The 20933-nt window shown below is 42.3% G+C and overlaps 1 protein-coding gene across 7 annotated transcripts in view; it reads left to right on the top strand.

Annotated features, from left to right (window-relative positions):
• DHRS7B (dehydrogenase/reductase 7B) overlaps window positions 1-20933 on the top strand; it is a 749348-nt gene that overhangs the window by 611102 nt on the left and 117313 nt on the right. For all 7 annotated transcript variants that reach the window (XM_044089396.1, XM_044089394.1, XM_044089397.1 and 4 more), the window contains exon 5: window positions 5273-5365. In XM_044089396.1, the coding sequence (XP_043945331.1) occupies window positions 5273-5365 (93 nt within the window). The remainder of the gene's footprint in view (window positions 1-5272; window positions 5366-20933) is intronic.

The following is a 20933-nucleotide window of genomic DNA, read 5'->3' as shown; positions in this document are numbered from 1 at the left end:
TCCCGGGCAGGCAAACAAACACGCACCCCATAAAGTCCAACAGACAAGGAACCCCATAGGGGACACGTGCCACCAGACCCTGGCATCAAACAAAGCAGGCCAACAGGCTCACATTATTGTTGACAGATCTGGACACCCAGGCTGAGCTACTAGAGCCAGTCAGACAAGTGAAGCGCAAAGTGAACCAAGAGAAACAAGAGAACCTATCAGCCTCGCAGGCAAAGGTCACCACGAAGACCAGCCTGGGACGGTACCCAAAGCAGCTGGGCTGCTTGACGACAGAGGAGAACGGCATCCGCACAGGTTGCGTACCAGCTCTCCTGAGGTAGGTGTAGGCAGGGATAGACACCAGGCAGGCAACAACAGCAGATCTAATTGCTATAAAGAAGGCCACAACAGAACTAAAGAGATGCAGACTAATACCCAGGCAAACAGCCAAAGTAGCGAGTCTTCAGACGATGACGATCCAGGGCCCCCAGTACTCAGAAGAAAAAGCACATACAACCCGCTGCTCAACAGCAACATCAATGTCTTCTCAAAAATGTGTGAGAATGAAATCAGGGAGCTCCTCCAAAACAAACCCCAGCACTACAAAAGCAACCTTAATACAAGAGAAAAAGCTAATCTGCACGAAATCTGCAAAAATAAACAACTTAGAATTATGAAAGCAGACAAAGGAGCAGGGATCGTAGTAATGAACTACGAGAAGTATAACAACAAAATGTTGGGGATTTTATCTCAGGACACAGCTTTCAAACAAATCAGTAAGGAAGAAGTGCTGAATAAGTTTAAAGACATAGACTCAACACTTCTCAAATTAGCGCGCCAAAAAAAGATCTCAGAAGAAGAACTAGAGTTTATGACGGTAGACTCCCCAGAGGTAGGGAAACTGTTTGGGATCCCCAAGATCCACAAAAATCAAAGCGATCCTCCACTGAGACACATAGTGTCTTCCAAAAAAACAAAAACGGAATACATTTCCGAGCTTCTGGATTTTTACTTTAACCCAATAGTACAAAGTTCAACCTACTACATGAAGGACTCATGGGAGTTTCTTAATGGAATTTTCCAAGTGCAACAAAGCCAGAACTTTGAAAATATCACTCTAGTCACGCTAGACATTGTAGCACTATATCCAAGCATTCCCCACACACAAGGGATAAGCCTGGTACATAGATATCTCACAGCGCACAGAAAAATGGACCCAACAAGGGTTGAAACAATGTGCACACTGCTGCAAACAGTCCTGGAGAACAATTTCTTCTCATTTGAGAACAAAATATACCAACAACTAAAAGGCGTAGCTATGGGCGCGAAAATGGCGCCTGCCTACGCAAATTTAGTCCTTAGCGCATGGGAGGCTGACTCCCTCACCAAACTGAAAGGGTTCGAACATGTAGCATATTACAAACGCTACATAGACGATATGGTCCTGATATGGAAAGCAAAAGAGACAGAACTGCATGAATTCCTAGCAGGAATAAATGAAAGCATCCAGTTCATAGACTTTACGCTAGCAGGTATAGGGACCAGGATTAACTTCCTAGATGTCACCCTCAGCTGGAATGGTATCAAAAAGAAATTCGAATCCACACTGTACAGAAAACCAACACACAAAAATAATCTGCTGGACTTTAGAAGCCAGCACCCTACGTTCATCAAAAAGAACATAATTAAGGGACAGTTTGTCCGCCTCAGCAGACTAGTCAGCGAGGATGAACAATTCAATACTGAATGCATCAAGCTTAAAAAGTTGTTCCTGGAGAAACAATACCCGAACCAACTAGTAGACAGAGTAGCCCAGGAAGTAGCAAACCACAGGCAAGACAGGCATTCCCCTATCTTGACCCAAGGTTACAAGAAACGAGAGGGCAGGACAAACTCTCAAGGCTTGAGATTCCCACTGCCAATCTTGATTGACGCTGAAGCCATCAGAAAAACAATTGACCAAAACTGGGACAGATGTTCGAGTTCCAATACAAGAGCGAGGTAGCACCAAAGACAGCGACACATACAGGCACACACCCATGCAATAACTGCATATGTTGCCAATACATTAATGTAGGTGACAAACTGGAAATGGGAACCTCAAATAAAACATTCTACTTTAAAGAGAGTTACGATTGCAACACTACAGGTGTGGTGTACATCGCAAAATGTGAGCGCTGCAAGGCATTCTACATCGGAATGACCACACGCAAGCTCAGCGATAGAATTAAGGAACATTACCAAGCCATTAGGCGAGGTGATTCGAACAATGCATTAGCAAAACACGCTGAGCAATGCATACAACCAAATAGTTTCAAATTCCAGGTACTGGAGAAGGTCACCACATTTACTGGTGAATCCAGTACACCACTTGAGCTTAGAGAACTCAAATGGCAAATAGAGATGAGGGCAGACACACCCCCAGGGCTCAACGGCAATCTAAACATAAAATGCCTCCTTAAATGGTTAAGATAGCTCTTATTGTTGTAAAGACGTACACCCACGTCACAATGTTATTAGCATAACAGTATTTATTACCAGTTGGAATGTAAAATGTAGATTTCTGAAGAAGTTCGATCTATTTGAAAAAATAAACAAGCGAACGAAAGCGCTTAAATCTACTACTGGCTCCAGTGTGTTGCTTCCAGATTAGACCAAGGTACATCATTGTTATTCTAAGTTCAAGACCCCTTGGTAATAGTGTTTTAGTCGTGTTTCAAAAATATATATGTATTTATATGTGTGTATGTATATATATATATATATATATATATATATGTGTGTGTGTGTGTATATATATATATATATATATATATATATATATATGTGTGTGTGTGTGTGTGTGTATATATATATATATATATATATATATATATATGTGTGTGTGTGTGTGTGTGTATATATATATATATATATATATATATATATATATGTGTGTGTGTGTGTGTGTGTATATATATATATATATATATATATATATATATATATATATATATATATATGTGTGTGTGTGTATATATATATATATATATATATATATATATATTTATGTATGTGTATATATAGTGTGTGTGTATATATATATATATATATATATATATATATATGTGTGTGTGTGTGTATGTATGTATGTGTATATATATATATATATGTGTCTATATATATATGTGTCTATATATATATATATATATATATATATATATATATAGGTTCATAGATTGGTAGTAGGCTAACTGCCCTTGTGGGCCATTTTTTAAGCCTAGCCAATTGCACCCTGTGAGAATCAAACCCTGTACCTTGTGTCTGTACGGTAACCACCATAACCATTATGCCACCCTCCCACCCCTCTGTGTGTGTGTGTGTGTGTGTGTGTGTGTGTGTGTGTGTGTGTGTATATGTATATATATATATATATATATATATATATATATATATATATATATATATGCTTGCAAATATATAAGTTTATAAATAATTTCTGTCTTATCTGCAGAATAACACATTTAGGAGTGCTGCAACCCCCCTTATGCTGCGCTGCCGTGTCAGCAACCCGTCTACCTGGTGTGGGAATACCCATAGCTTTCTGCACCAGTAGCAAGTATGCTACCAGTTGAGCCACCGACACTGTTAAGTTATATATTACTAGGCACTGTGATTCTTACAACTGCTAACCATATGCTAGCAAAATATAAAATCACCCTGCTGAATATGGTAGTGAAGGTTAGACATATACCATATGTTGGCATCAATCACAGTGCCAGTTGATTGAAGAAAAACTTTCATTGCATGGTCATCTGCATTGCAGACTACTTGGAAATTCAAAGAATTCTAACACTTCCTGTTGATGTGGTTATCCCTATGTAGACAGGTAGTGCATTATCTGAAACATGAGTGCAGTCAGTGGCACCTAGGACTGAATAGGAGTACAGCAGAATCATAGAAGCCTGGTCCCCCTGTGATCTTAAAGAACCAAACATGTTGTTACACATGTTGAATGTGCACATAAAGGAAATTGTCCACTGTCCTCAAGGTGACTGGCAGACCCAGAGTGTGACACCTTCTGAAGTCATTTCCCTGTAGTCAATAAGTCAGGCAGCACATACCGTAGTGTCCAAGAGTACAAATGAAAAAAGCATTTCTCAAGCTTCCCTTTGCATCTGGCACATGCCATAGAAGGTCTGCATTTCTCAAGTGTCAGTATGTCACTGGTAGGTGTCACAGGTGGTCCTCAGTACCACATTGAAGTTACAAAAAAGATAAAAAAAATCTGGAGATCTGGTAAGCAGTGGTTAAATAAAGATGCAGTTACAGATATTGTTGTGAAGCTCTGTGGTCAAGTAAATTAAGCTGGTTCAGGTGAACAAACCGCGCTACTATTCCCAGTATTTCTTTTGTTAACACAGATATGTTTCTCCATGCTGTGCTAATTTATATTTGCTCTTTTTATATAACCAGTACGCATCTGTACTGTTTTTGAACTGCAGCACTACTATCCCTTCACCATTTGCATAAGTTATTCACCAGTTTAATTGTGCTGCATAACATGCAAAAGCTACTTGTGCAAATCTTGTCTTTAGGTCAGCACCTTGCACGTCTTCAAACTCCACAATTATAACTTGTATGCAATAGTTTTTTTTTTTTTTTTAACTCCCACTCTTATTGTTTGCTAACTTAGTAAATTTACTTTAGTTTAGTTTGAAGCGGCCTAGTTAAGATTTCTCTGTATGAATATTAGTCATAGCTATATTTATTTTATGTTTTAGGTTACAAGTACTTTTATAGAAAGTGTAAATTGACTCTCGTAATGAAAAGCTGTTTGGTAGTGCTATCAAAGAAAGCGACTTGAGGTGTGAACAAATTAGAGCGGGAAGATTCCTTTACCAGTTTTATATTTAATTTCAGGATATAATATTTTGGATGAGATATCCCTACAGGCAAGTTGAGCCCCATTTCTTGGAGAGAGAGACTGTTTCTAACACCTGCTAATGCTTTAACATATGGGGATATGCAGTCGTTCCTTTGTGTGCAACCTTAAACATTGGATAAACTTTGCATTTTTGTAAATCCTGTTATAATGTAATTTAGAAGCATTTGTATAACATTTATTTGGCATATCTAAACTAGCTGCTAGCTGTCATTTTTGTGAAGTAATACACTTCTGTTCACATGAGTGCTGTCTGCTGTTATAGTTCTGTCTGCATTGTACATTACTGTTAGGAAAAAAAACGCATTTGACAAGTGTTCATCGCTAATCCTAAATTAATATTTTCTTGGTTTGTTCTAGAACTGCTGCCATCCATGGTCCACAGGAAGAAAGGACATATTGCTGTCATTAGCAGTGTTCAGGGGAAAATAGCCATTCCTTTTAGATCTGCATGTAGGTATCAGTTTTCATTTATTTAGAAGTTATCTAAAGAATGTTAAAGAACTGATAGCATGCTTGTAAGTATTTCTAAAAGTTGTTTATTTGTATATGATGAGGCTTTTCTGTTCTGGTAACTGATACTTACCTTGTCACTTCTAGGTAGGTTTAAGAAATGGAATAGTTAGCACACCAGGGTAGAATGTATATACTTATATTGTCTCTTCCATTATAGCTGTGTTTCTAAGGCACTGGCTGTTATAGTACAGTTTACCGAGCAAAACCACCAGACCACTTTCAGATTATTTATAAGCTACTCCAGCGTATAGCAATGACAAAGACCATGACTTTGCACATTTCTTCCAAGAAAGGTAGTTTTTAGTGCATCATACCTTATAGAACTTAGTGTAAAATCTTTACATTCGCAAGAGGAAGATTTTGCGATATATATATAAATAACCACGTTTTTCTTTGCATTATATTCCTCTTGCCAGAGAGACCTGTTCATTTTGCTTTCTACATTTCTTTCCTTCCCTCCTTGCCTAGCAAACCAAATGGTGGACCTTACCCCTGTGTCTCTGCTGCTTCTACCAACAAACAGATTGGACTATACTTTGGTGGGGAAGACTCCCTGCTACAGAGAGAATGGGAGCACTAAGCTCAGACAGAGGTGGCTGTAGGTGTCAAGGCATCCTTATTTTCGAGGGAAATAGCCACATGGAATGCACAGTGTCATCCATTGCATTTGCGTGAGGTCTCATTTTTTGCTTTTGTACAGCTTCTGTAGCATCCCAGTTAGCCAGGAGAAATCTTAACAGTATTGGTCATCTAATTAGCCAAGAATAACATGCAGAATCAGCATCAGAAGCTGCTTTTAAAGCAGAGCGCATCCATCCACAGTGAGCATTTCCAGGATATTCTTCCTTGCCTAATTCATTCCTGCCATCCTGGCCTTAGAACCTGAACCTCCAGTTGCATGTCCCAGTGGTGACCTATTGCTGAACATTGTGGAATTGGCAAGCTTGCCACTTGTAATAATTTGAAGACCATTATTCCTGCTTTCGAAGATGGAAACTTCTTAATAAAACACGGTACATCCAATTTGAAAAGCGCATATTACATTTTAGCAAAGGGACAGTCTCTGCTCAAGTCAAAACTGAGTACAGGACAGATTGTAATAAACAGTAGGAAAAAAAACTCTGTAAAACAGATAATTAGTGGTAGATGTTTTAGAGAATTGCTTCAGTATTTAACCAAGTATGTCATAATTTTCTTTTAAATATGAGAACAAACGTGATGTTTGAAAATATAATAATGTAAGCAACTGAAAAAATGTAATTGGTTCTACTATATCTATTCAATTAATTCGTACAAGTTACAGATCCCTAATCCATACTTTAGTATGGAATGAAGTGATTTGTAAAATTCACTTCAGTGCCCTCCTGTAGCAATGCATTTCAGCCTGCCTCATCTCTCTAACCAAATGATTACAATATGTATTCTAAGTGTCCCAGCATAGTCTAAAAGTGCATTGGTATATGATTCCCTTTTCTTCCAGTTTGAAGGAATACCTCTTTTTCATACCATTTCCTCACAGTGTATGTTGGAAGTATTGGTGGGAGCCATGGGTGTTATTGTTTGAGCTAGGTATTGCTATCATTCTTGCCTCTGCCTGTCCTTAGGCTAAAAGGACATGTGCACACAATATATGGACGCTGCAAAGCCTGTAGTACCACCATTCTGCACTAGTGACAATTTTGGTAGTTCACTTTTGCCCCCTGAGTGTACACACAGTATGCAACTGTGCACATACGGCTACCATACTGCTTCACATTCAGAGCTGTAGCATGGACTTTGCCTTTTCAGGTAGGGGTTCAGCAGGGTTCCTGCCTTATGCAACTAGGAATCCAAGATAATTTTGTATCTACAGCACAGGGACTACTAGGAGCACATATTGGGCCGTTGTATAAGGTAGGTGCCTGGTACTACTTTACCAGGATGGTGAGTGATATCACTGGCATCACCCACTCTGGCAGTCAGTGCAGACCTGGGGAGGTGACCCTCCCCTACCTGCTCCACCAGTGTGAAACAGAAGTTAGGAAGAGTGTGCCAGCAATTTCCAGTAAGAGCTATTTATAAATGTTGAACTTCTTTGTTCCCTTTTGTGGCTGTTGTCTGTTAATTGCTTTACCTGGTGTTGACAAGGTCACATTGTACTGAATAGTGTGCATTTTCTTTAGGAGACAGAACTAAGACAGCTCTGAAATGCTGCCTAGGCAGTGGGATTTGTGTAAAAAATAAAACTGTATTTGCCAAACATGTGTATTGATGTGTTATGTTTACCATCTTTCCTTTTTGTCTCCTTGTTCAGTAGGTTCAACTGTGGTGCAGGATGCGGAGTGGCAATGGCCACCTGAATCTGCACAACTGATGCACCTGGTGCTGGGTCACCAACAGTCTCCAAGTCTGCCTCTCAGCAGGGTGATGAAGGTCATCCTGCTGAAGGTGACCTGAGGGTTCACTGGTGACCTCTGTGACCACCTTGATGGTCAAAGACTCCTCTTTTGAAAGTAGTCCGGGGGGGGGGGCTCCCTTTGGTTGCCCTATTTCAGATACGGTGGCTGGTTTTCTTTGTGGTGTACTGGCAGCTGGACTCCTGTGCTGGGAGCATGGAGTGCCTTCTAGTTTGGCTGATAAAGTTGCTTGACCAGCGAGTCCTGACCATCAGGCTTACATGGGCAGAGCTTAGCCATGACATCAGTCAAAGTGGTGACTGACATCTGAGTGGAGTCTCCAATGAGCTGTTTACACAGGCCCTCTATATTCTGCTGTGTCCCCTATCATGATGCTCTGCATCCTTATGTATCACATCACCAAATGTCTTTCCTCTATATGTCTGCCTTCCCCCAGTGTTGTCCTCCACCTGTTTGTGTACACCTTTGTCTGCCTCTTCTACCTTCCCTACTCCCTATTTCCTTTCCACTCTAGCTTCTTGTCACCTTCTCCATCTAACCTACTTCTTAAGAAAGTTTAATGGACACCTGTAAAAAAAAAAAAAAAACTTGCTCAAAGTTGCTTTTGTGTTTGGCCCCTTGCTTACTCTGGCCCAGTTTTTGCATTCTCCTCCCTTTTTTCTCCATTTATATGATGAACTGAGGTGGCATTTTGCTGAGTTGGACCTATGTTGCTTGCTCGTAGTATTCACATTGCAGCTGTGAGGAAATTCGTAGATCATGTGAATATGCATAGCCTCTAGTGAATTGCCTTACTGTTGTTGTCATGTTAGCTACATGATTGCCTGTAGTGAGGCCACTTTGCTAGAGTTCAGTAACATGTCTGCTGTGATTTATAATGCATGTGTTTTCCCTTAATAGTTCCACTGTGATTCTCTTACTACATAGCTCAGCAGCATCAGGCCAGGTTATGCTACAGCATCTTTGAAATCTAGTGCTGTCCTGTGGCACTGCAAATCTTTCTGAATATCTCTTGTATTAGTCTACTTTGAGACTAATACCCCTTGATTCAACCTTTGTCAAAAAAAGAATTAACTTATGTTTGGCCAGCCACCTGGCGGTGTAAACCTTGCCTCGATATGATTGTCGCTGCTGAAGCAACACCCCGACCCTATATGCAAAATGGGAAAAGGGGCTGAGGATGGATGGATTAAAACTGCATTCCAGTAATTCTAATGTATAATTCACAAAGACTAGAGACATTCCTTTAAAGACTTGCATGAATTATAAAAGCAACACTTTTTGACCAATGATATTAAAGTACTTTATTTATGTAAGCTGCATCAGTGCTTTAAAATTAGTGATAATAAATATTATAGGTTCATAGGTTCGTACTAGGCTATCGGCCCAAGGGCCTGTACAAGCCTAGCCATAACAATTCCCTGGATATTTCTACCCACAATATTTACTTCCCTGGACCCCTGTCTAGCAGGGTGACTGACTTGATCCCCGGGGTGAATTTCCTATCTCCCATCCAATCGTCAAGGTTCCTTTTGAAGAGGGCCAAGGAGGCACTCTGCTTGATATGTATGGGCAGTGTATTCCAGAGTATGGGGAGTCTCTGGGTCAGGAACCTATCCCTCCAGCATGTTTTGTTCATTGTGATGACAAGGTTTTGTTCATCGTGATGGCAAGGTTTAGATCCTTGGAGTGTGTGGCTCTGAGGGATTGGGATTTCTTTAAGTGGAGCATGTCCAACAGCTCAGGGTTTGACATGGCCTTGTATGTTAAGCAGAGATTGCCTCTGAGTAGACGATATGCCACAGAGTATAGCTGGAGTTTTTTTAGATGGTCAGCATAGGGCATTTGCTTTAGGCCTGTGATTCTTTTAGTGAGGTATTTCTGCGGCCTTTCCAGCTGTTGCAGATGTCTTGTGAGGTACATACCAAACGGGGCATTGTACGCTATAATGGATCTAATGAGGGACAATGACCTCCTTTTTTCTGGATGAAACGCCCTTAGTGATGAGGTGTACCACATAGAAGGATTTCCTGACTGTTGTGGCGATGTGGTTATCGAAGGTCAAACCACTGTCCACCTGTGTCCCTAAGTCTCTCATCACACTTTTGGTTTAGTGTACTGCCACCTATGTGGTAATTCATGGGTACATGTTTTTTCCCAAAGGGGATAACTATACATTTTTTGGCATTAAGCTTCAGCCCATGGCTCTGGCACCAAGCATCTGTTTCTATAAGACCCTTTTGTAGAATATCCACATAATTTGGGGATTCAGTAATGGCTCCCAGTTTGCAGTCATCTGCAAACTTTGTTAGCCAGAGTCCCTTAGTGTTGGCCTGTACTTCAGAGAAGTGCCCAGCTTAATAAGTTTATCTGTGATTCCAGAGTGGGGGATGGTGTCAAAGGCCTTGGCGAGGTCCAGATAGACTGTGTGGACCACCTTACCCTCGTCCACAGCTCTGGATACTGATTCGAAGAAGTCAGTCAGATTCAGGAGACAAGATCGGCCCTTCACAAACCCAAACTGGGTGGGGTCCAGTGTTTGAAGGTTGCCAATGTCTTTGTTTATAAGTTCCATGATAATGCGTTTCATCCCCTTGCATGCAGATCAGGCTTGTCAGACTGGTGGGACGGTAGTTCTTGGGATCCAAGGTGGATCCCCCTTGTGGAGTGGGATAACTGTAGCTGTGCACCACTCAGTGTGCACGAAGCCTGAGGTGAGGCTATAATTAAACATGACACTTAGGTGAGGTGCCAGTTCATTTTGTAGTTCATGTAGTACACAGTCTGGGATGTCATCTAGTCCCATGGATGCTGTATTCTTAGCTTTGGAGAGTGCATTTTCTGCCTGTGTGACTGTGATTACCGGAATTTGGCAATCTTTTGGTATTGAGATGGGCCCTTTAGGGGGTGAGAGGGGGGTGAAGTTGGCACTAAATCAAAATTATAAATAATAAAATTAAATAAGAATAAATTATCCTTGCATGTTTGATAGTTTACAGTTTGATACTTTTTGAAGTATTGAGCAAATTTCATTATTGAGTAAAATTTGCTTGTTCATAAGTGTTTCTGAACATATTAATTGTGTACAGATGCAGTGAATGCATAATCTTAGAAATGTATATATGTGTGATATCAGACATGGGTATAAAGGACAGTAATGGCAAGTGTTACTGATTTTATATACATGCTTGATTGTGTTTATTGTTTATATGAAATGTACAACATTTTCTTTTTGTTTAGTTATGCTGTGCAGGTATGGAAATCATTTCACCAAGTTTATTCAAAATTGGAAGGTCACTTGTCAAAATATGCTAATATCTACAATTCTAGGCAGACAAATTATTTAAAGAATTTTGTTAAGTCTTACCATCAGTATGTGAAATATTTTCCTGTCTTTTAGATCTATATAATGATTTTAATTAATGAAACTTAGCTGCATAAAGATAAGCAGATTTGCATGACGAGCAGCCACACGCAGGTTGACGGTGGTTCAGAAAACCTAGCTCACAGTGTGACTAGACCAGATAATGTGGTCAGTTATGTTATATGCTAATGACGGTATAATGAGGTACAGCATATGATAATGAGCCAAAACAAAGATGGCAGAGTGATTCAGAGACATCTAAATGCAGTCCAGTGATGCTGCACTCACTTTATTTTTGAATTCCACCGTGTGTCCATGTTCAGATGGAGTACATTGTGCAGTTATTTTTTGGGTTGCCGCAGCCATTTTAAATATGTATCTGCAGGAATCTCGCATTGCAGCTGCTTTGCCTGATGGTGTTTGACATCACTTCCAGAGGCACAGGGTCATCTGACCACATTTAACATCATACTGTCTACAACAGTGACATAGTAGACTGTCGCTATGTGGATAGGAACACCATGCAAGAAATGAAAATGTATCTGCCTCATCTGAGTCATGGGGTACCTATCTCATTGAATATCAAGGTATGTGTTGCTGTAAATTTCTTAGCTGCAGGGACCTTTCAGCAACCTACTGGGCATACAGTGGGGGTGTCTCAGGAATGTGCCTCAAGAATATTCCCTCTATTTCATGATGTCATGCTTCAGCATGTGAGGGAGCATATGTGGTTCCACATACCCCAGAGGAGACAGGCAACTCTATGTAGGAGGTATATGATGTATCCCCATTTCCCCAAGGTTTGGGGGGGTCACAAACTATACCCACATTGAAATAAAGGTCCCACCTGGTGTAATAAGAAGGAGGTATGTGAACCACAAAGGGTGTCACTGTATCATCTACCAAATGGTCTGTAATGCATAGGGTATCATCCACAATGCATTACAGGTCACCTGGAATGTATAAGGTATCATCTACAATGTGTGTGCAGGCCAGATAGGCGTTTTTCATAGCTCCCACATATAAAACATTTTTGACCTGTAGCAACAGTTTGCGAGGGGAGACTTCCCACAGGGGCATCTTGTTAGTGATGCTAAATGTGCCGTACAGCCCTGCCTCGTGACACCCATTAGAAATCCACACAATCAAAATAACCAGGCATAGATCTGTACACTTTAGCAAACCAGAAACGTTATGCAGGATGTGTTTGGGCTGTTAAAGGCATGCTTATACTATCTGGGTATATCCAGTGATGCTCTTCATTATGACTGCCACATATGCCAGACTACTGAGTGTGCTTGCTATGTTTTGCAATGCTCTAGTTAGGAAGCAGTTACAGCAGGGTGATTTCGTACAGGGCCAGCAGTTCCCAGCACCTCAGGCAGAGGAAGCTAACACAGACAAGGAGCCCGCATCAGGGGATGAGCATGTCAGACAGATGTGAGGAACAGTATGGCATGGCACTAGCAAAAAGCAACAGATTGCACATAGCTTTATAACATAACTATACAAGATGCACGACAGTAAAATTGATGAATGCAAAAATACCAGACAGTAATTACTTATGCATAGGTTGGCCACCCTTTCCATCAGACATGGGTAACCTAAGTTACAATGTACAAATGGCAGGATACAGTTATCATTTGGACAGGTAGAGAAGGAAGTAAATGGGTGCATGTCCTTCACAGGGAAGTGTGTTAGTTTGAATGTTGAGGTGTAGCAAAAGGAAAAGTGCTTTTATGGATAGTGTGAGAACTGAATGGGGGAAGTTAATGTCAAGAATGGACAAGGTCAATTGAAGTGAGGGATGTGGTGTGTGTGTGTCTCTGTCTGTCTGTCTGCAAGAACACAGTCTGTGTACTTAGTGCAGCACTGCAGCTCAGCCTACTGGCTAGGTCCAGTGGCATGCATGACCGGATAGTTCAGCTTCCTGTGCAAATCCCTGTCCACACAGCTTTCTCTGACAGAAGTTGCTTTGGCTATACCATGACCTTCACTAGTTACTGGGCTGTTACTTGACCTTTACCAACGTCTGCTGTTGGATGTTCCAGCATGATGATGGTCATGACCACTGGGACGCCTTGTCTTGGGTGCAGGGACCTCTGTAGTCAATGTTAAGTAATTGCTAGCACTGCAGAGCGAGGTCTTGTTTGTCCATGGCCATGTTAAGTAACATCTGTGAGGGGTGGCCCCTCACCCCTGCCAGATGACCCATTAAAGATGCTGCACTGTCCAATGTGTGATTTTTGTCTATCCAGTGAATAGCACATTTGGGACATGCACTCCCATATGTTAGCAAGTACAGCCTAGTTCATCCTTACTATCTCTGACGTAACTGTTGTGAAACTAGCCTGTGCCTCCAATATGTCCCTGCACATACACTGGGTTGCTGCCACTGACACAGTAATCTCAGAGGAGAGGACAGTATCAGTATCTCTGGCAAGCACCGTTACCAACTTTTCCCTGTGTAGACCTATGTGCCAATGAGTGCTAGAGACAGATTTTCCTCCTTTTGGTCAGCATCCTTCCCTCATCTGCAGCTTTTCCATCAACCTGTCCTTTCTCAGTTGTTTATGTATCTTGAGTAACTGCAAGCAAAGAGACTGTGTTGGTGGTCACACTTTCTGTGTCAAACACACACCCTCCCTCCCCTGACTCTGTCAGCTCACCCCTGCCATCATTATGAGAGGCTACAGATCATCCAATGTCAAACAGAGTCAGTTCCATAGTGCCAGTGGTTGACACCAAAGGAAGACAATATCCAGTATAAGTATGACCCAGGGCCACAACTAAACATGCAGCTGACAGCTTTACAACTATATGCATGAAAAAAAATACTCTGGACCATACCTTTTGCAGATAGACATGCTTGTTGAAGCCCTGATATACTTGTATACCATATGTCAGACAGATTTAATAAAGTATAGGGAAACTGTGAGGTAATTAAGACTTGTAGCTGTTGATACAATGAACTAGGACTACATACTTGGGGCATCTACAGTTGAAAGTCTCTGGGGCCTGTCCAGCTCTGCCCCAACATCCACTGTGCAATTTGGTTTAGGCCATACTGCCTTTAAGCAAGGCCAGAAAGTCCTCCACATCCATGAAGGATGGTTTAGTTGATGGCCCATCACCTGTTGCCCTGTGCTCCCTTGCCAGGTTTTCTATTCTGTGGGTGGCAGCACGGATCCATGGCCCTGAAGTGGACCATTGTACTGTTCACCCACAGCATTAACACTGGTTACAGTTTCAGCCCAAGCATAGTCATGGAAGGGTTGGTCAGAGGAATGAACAGCAAAGAGCCATTGCCCATGGCGATGAAAAGCCTTCATTACCACCACATTCTCCGCATCTGTAAACGTGGGTTTGTAGGTGAATGTGGAAGCAGCACTGGATGCAGCACTTTTCTTTGGGTCATGTTTTTAGGCATTGCATGTTGATATGGAAAACATCAGACTTAACAGCTTTGTTTCAGCATGGCCCATCATAATCCATACGTGACTACTATCCTAGTAGGCCATATAGTATGCTGTAGTTGTGCCTGACAGTGACATATCTGTATTCACAATCTTTAAATGTCAGGCATGTGTTGTGTCCTGAGCACATATTCTGAACAACGCAAGCTCATAACTGCAATGAACAATAACAGGTGACCATTACAGTAGCACTGTTAAACTGTTGTGGGTAATTACATATGTGCAAAGCGCACAGCACTACAATACTGTTGAATGTTACTCTCAATATGTACTCAGGAGTGTGTCTACCATCTACCTTAATAATCTTACTTGCTACAACAGTCTGCACACTTCCAATGCAGTCCTTAATACACTTTTGAGCAACACATTCACACTCAATGACCAACTGACATCTCTTATAGGCCTGTGAGTAGAGAGTGGACACAACTCTACCGTTGTACAAAGAAATAGTGTGTAAAATGTAGCACATACCTTATTTAAGCAGATGTTCTTCATCTCACATTGCTGCAGTCCTTACACTTGGGTAGTCCGCTGTCCTCGGTCGGCCCGAATATCAAAGTATTAGGCTGACGTCGGTCAAGGCGCTTAAGACTGACATCAGGACGTCAGGGTACAAATGCGCATGACCGACGTCATATCCTCAGTCTTTTTTGCCGCATGGTCCGATGCAGAAGCAGTGTTGCAAGTGCCGTTCGGCGTTCTGAAATTTTTCGAATTCGGAGTTTCAGACCGAGTCAAAGTTGGCTAAGTACCCGTTGGGGAATATTTTAGTTTTTTCTTGCCTCAGTGGTTTACCGGATGTCAGAAAAAGTGAATAACTGTATTTCTTGTGGGAAACAGATACCGCATAGAGATTATCATACTTTGTGTATTCCTTGTTTGGGGCCTGAGCACGACGTTGTTGGGTGTCGCTTTTGTGCTAGGTTCAATAAGCGCACTATTAAGCGAAGGTTAGATTGTGCCAGGTTGGTCTTCGGGAAGCGGTGCAATTATAATATGCCGTCGGATGCTCCGCCCGCTTCTTCGAAGAAGCGCAAAGACAAAGCAGCTAAACCCAGGCAAGAAGAGTCGTCCGTACCGGACGCCGGTTCTTTAGAGGCGCCAGTGGAACCGGTGGTTCCGCCGGAGGCTTCTCTGGAGTCCCAGGGGGAGACTTTGATATTGCAGGATGTGGCCTCTCAGGAGGCAGGTCAGGCTGAAGGGGCTTCTCAGGTTACTGTACTCCCCTCCCTTCCTAGGGTGGTTAGGCCCTCTCCTTCTGTTCCCAAGGCTTCTCCCAGAGGCAGGCCAGGTTTGGCTTCTGTTGGTGTCACTCCTAGTTCATCAGGATTTGTGCCCAAGAAGCACATGCTTAAAATGGCAGAAGATTTAATTACTTTGATTAGAGGTTCTTTGCCCCCTCCTGATAAGAGGCCTAGGGTGGAACCAGAGTTGGGGAGTTTTGAGCAGGCTTCGGATGTTTCAGAGTCTTCGGCTGAAGACTTGCAGGAGTATTCTCCCTATTCTGATTCTGATGTGGATGATTCTACTCCTTCTGCTTCTCCTCCAGAGGATTTTTCTTTTTCAGAGACTCTTCATTCCATGAGGGAACATTTTAAGTGGGAAGGTCAGGACTTCTCTGATTCCAGGAAAAGGCTTAGGGAATTTTTGCTTTTACCCCAGCATAGGCCTTTGGCTATACCACCTGTTCTGGATGTTGTGTAAGATGTGTTTGCAGAGGCTTCACTTAATCCTGATTCTTTGCCTCCTGCTCCTGTTAAACCGGACAGGTATTACAGGGTGCCTGAAGCTCATAAATATCTTTATAAGAGTCCTAGGGCGGACCCAGAAACTGTTAGTCAGGGACCTAAGGGCCAAGGCCTCTGTTGTAAAAATCCGGTTCCTCCAGATAAAGAGGCCAGAGCTTTGGATAGATGGGGAAAGAAAGTCTATACTTCTTCCACCTTAGCTATGAGGGCTTTGAATTGCCAGTTTCACATGTTGAAATATCAAAACTATCTTCTTTCTCAATTGAAGTCTAAGGTAGATGCTCTGGCGGAAGGCATTGAGTGTAAAGAATTACAAGATTTGGTACATGTTTCTGAACAGGTGGGTAAGCATTCTTTACAATGTGGTTTTGATGCTGTACAGGCCTCGTCTAGGGTGGCTGCCACTGGGTCAGTTCTTCGCAGGCACGCCTGGCTGAGGGATCAGAATTTATCTGACCATGTTAAGACAAGGATTTTAGATGCTCCTTTACAGTCTGATGTGTTGTTTGGGTCACCTGTGGAGGCAGTCTTAAAGAAAATGGAAGACAAGGCTAAGTCTATGCAGGCTGTTAAAGATTTTTTGCAAGTTCAGCCTCCGAAGTTTAGCAGGAATTGGCCTGCTAAGGGGTGGACGTACCCTTCTTATGATTCACAGTCTAGGGAAGATCTAGACGTGGTAGGGGCAGAGCTCAGGGCTCTTTCAGACCTAGAACAGGGAGTTCACCTGCACAGTCTTGGTGAGGGCAGGGGCCAGTCCTTTCGTAAACAGGCCCAATGACCTACCTTTTCAGCTGCCAGAGCCTTCTTGTCTGGCAGCACCTTTGGGAGGAAGGTTGGCACTCTTCAAAGAAAATTGGAGTTTAATTACCCAGGACAGATGGGTATTGGATATTATACACCAAGGTTACAAGTTTTATTTCCATACCTTGCCTCCTTTCAAAGGCATGCCAGACGTTCCTCCTCAGCAAAGAATAGAGGCTCACAAACAAATTTCTCTGCTGCTTCAAATAGGGGCCATACAGCCGGTCCCTCTGCCAGAAGTGGGCCTAGGATTTTATTCTCGCCTGTTCCTAGTACCAAAGAAGGGGAACACGTGGAGACCAATTTTGGATTTATCTATCCTCAACACTTATCTGGACATTCCCAAGTTCAAAATGTTGACGTTACAACAGCTTTTACCTCTGCTGGGCAAAGATCACTGGATGGTGACTCTGGATCTTAAGGAGGCTTACCTTCATGTTCCTATCAGGCTAAGTTGCAGGAAGTATCTGCGTTTTCGAGCTGGGACTTCTCATTATCAGTTCTCTGCATTGCCCTTTGGCTTATCTACTGCGCCCAGAGTGTTCACGAAGGTTCTGGCTCCAGTGATAGCTTTCTTCAGGCTAAAAGGAATACAGATCTATCCTTATTTGGATGATTGCCTGATTCTGGCCCAAGGAAGGGACGAACTTCTTCATCATTTGCAATATGTGATAGCAGTGCTAAGATGCCTGGGGTATTCTGTGAACGAAATAAAGTCCAGTCTAGTACCCTCTCAGGACATGTGCTTTCTGGGTGTGAGACTGAATACAGCATCCCAGATGGCCTTTTGACCCCGGACAAACAAAAGAATCTTTCCCTTTACTTCCATCAATTGTCTCATCAGTCCAGGCTGACTGCAAGGACAGTCCTTCAAGCCTTGGGGTTCATGGCATCTTGTATTCTGGTGCTTCCCAATGCCAAACTGCATATGAGGAAGCTACAATGGTATCTCAAAAATGTATGGACACAGCACTGCCAAGATATGGACACTGTCATTCAGATAATACCTTGCATTCAAAAGGAATTTTTGTGGTGGGCTCAGGAATGTCACCTAAACAAGGGACTCTCTGTGACCCGGCCAGAGGCGAGTCAGATTCTAACGACAGATGCCTCAGACAAAGCTTGGGGAGCTCATCTAAATGGAAAGTGGATACAAGACACGTGGCCTGCCAGACTACAACATCTACATATCAACTTGAAGGAGATGTTAGCAGTCCAATTTGCATTAATAGCTTTCAAGGATTTACTTCTTCCAGGGCAGGTGTTGGTTCTAACAGACAACACAACTGTCATGTGGTACATCAACAAGCAAGGGGGAACACATTCTTATCCTCTATGCAGACAAGCAATGATTTTGTGGGAGACTGCTCTCAGTCTACAGCTAAATCTTCAGGCAAGGTTTCTGCCGGGAGCACAGAACTCCTTAGCAGATGTGTTGAGCAGATGAATTATGGATCCCCACGAGTGGAAATTGGATCCTCATGTGTTTCAGAAATTGACAGTGTCATGGGGAACTCCAGACATAGATCTGTTCGCTTCTCCACTAAACTACCAGCTGCCAAAGTTTTGCACAAAAGGTTTCATCCCACAGCTTGGAAAGTGGATGCTCTTTCTTTCAATTGGAGCAATCTTCATGTGTATGCCTTTCCACCTCTGCCTCTCCTCCCAAAGGTACTCCTAAAGGTCAGACAGGACAAGCCAAAGATGATTTTAATAGCTCCAGATTGGCCTCGACAGCACTGGTACCCATTACTGAGAAGTCTGGTACGGAGCCTCCATGGCCTTTGCCTTCGATTCCACACCTGCTGTCTCAGGAGAACAGTCATTTACTCAATGTCAAACTTCACTCTCTTCACCTAACAGCCTGGCATATTCTGTTTTAAACCCTGGAGGGTCTCAGCTTTCACAGCAAGTTTTGAATGTTATTTTGGAGGCCAGAAGGCCTAGTACAAGGAAAGTGTACGCAGATAAATGGAAGAGATTTTTATTTTGGAGTGCAGCAAAGGAATTTGATGTTTCTAAGCCTAATTTAAGTGTGGCTCTTCAATATCTTGCTGAGTTACTGGACAAAGGTTTGTCCTTCTCCTCTATTAAGGTTCATGCTGCAGCAATTTCTGCTCACTATGACTGTGACCCACCATTGTTTTCTCATCCTTTGTTTAAGCAATTCCTTAGAGGGGCAAAGAATATAAGACCCCACGTAGAGCTCCTACTCCTGCTTGGGATCTCAATTTTGTGTTGGAGAAACTCACTCTACAACCTTTTGAGCCTGCAGCTACTGCCGAGTTAAAATATTTATCATGGAAGACTGCTTTTTTGTTGGCCATTACCTCTGCGAGAAGGGTTTCTGAATTACAGGCCCTTATGGCGGTTGAGCCTTTCTTAATTTTCCATAAGGATAGGGTATCTTTACGTACTAATCCTTCCTTTATGCCTAAAGTGGTTTCTAGTGTGGCTTTAAACCAAACTATTCATTTGCCTACTTTTTATGCAAACCCCCAAAATAAAGGGGAAAAGATTTTGCACACCTTGGATATACACAGGCAGTTGCGATATTATTTAAGCAGAACTAAAGGGTTCAGGCAGTCTCAGCAGTTATTTGTTTCATTTGCTTTGGGTTCTCAGGGCAAGCCTGTGTCAAAACAAACTATTTCTAAGTGGATTGGGTTTTGCATTGCTTTCTGTTATTCCCATCATGGTAAGGAGATTCCAGCTGGGATTAGGCCTCATTCCACTAGGGCTACTGCCACTTCTACAGCTTTTTAAGGGGTGGCAACTAAAGATATTTTGGAGGCAGCTACTTGGAGTTCAGTGCATACTTTCTCTAAGCATTACCACCTTCCACTTTACTCTAAATCTAGGGCTGGTTTTGCCACTGCAATTTTACAGGGCATTTTGGCAGCTCCTACTGCTTTATAGTTTTGCCATCCTCCCTTACCTCTGCTTTGGGATTCTACCCAAGTGTAAGGACTGCAGCAATGTGAGATGAAGAACATAGTACAGTTTTGTACCTACCATAAATGTAGATGTTCGAAGATCCACATTGCTGCAGTCCAATTTACCCTCCCTCCTTCCCCTCTGTAGTTAGAGGTGGTTGTGTGGTTTGGGTTGTGAATATTGTGGATATTGTATATATTGTACATATGATTAGTGCAAGGGTGGTTGGTTGTTTTTTGCTGTCTTTTGGTTTTGACCTTTCTGTTTAGAGTCTTCTGACATCTGGGGCAAGAAAAGACTGAGGATATGACGTCGGTCATGCGCATTTGTACCCTGACGTCCTGATGTCAGTCTTAAGCGCCTTGACCGACGTCAGCCTAATACTTTGATATTCGGGCCGACCGAGGACAGCGGACTACCCAAGTGTAAGGACTGCAGCAATGTGGATCTTCGAACATCTACATTTATGGTAGGTACAAAACTGTACTTTTTCCTTCTTGAAAAGATTTTTTGAAAGAAAATTCATAGCAGGATTCAGACATCAAACTCATTTGCCATTGTTTTCTTCTGTAGGACCATGAGGCTGTGCACCTTTGATTGCACTTATAACATATTCAGCGCTTTGGGTGAGACAATTATGTGACTTAGGAATCATTATTGTTTCTGAGTCACTGAATTTGTGTGATGAGCAAACCCGATAAACATCGTAGTGATTTCTGCACAATGTCATTCACACACCTGAGCACCTGTGCATAGCTGCATACACCCATGCTCAGCTTATTA

The sequence above is a fragment of the Protopterus annectens genome, chromosome 12.part0 (assembly GCF_019279795.1).
Source record: "Protopterus annectens isolate FY-2018-M chromosome 12.part0, PAN1.0, whole genome shotgun sequence".
Classification (NCBI taxonomy): Eukaryota; Metazoa; Chordata; order Ceratodontiformes; family Protopteridae; genus Protopterus; species Protopterus annectens.
Note: the sequence above shows the minus strand (reverse complement) of the source record. Positions and strands in the feature narration are given on the sequence as shown.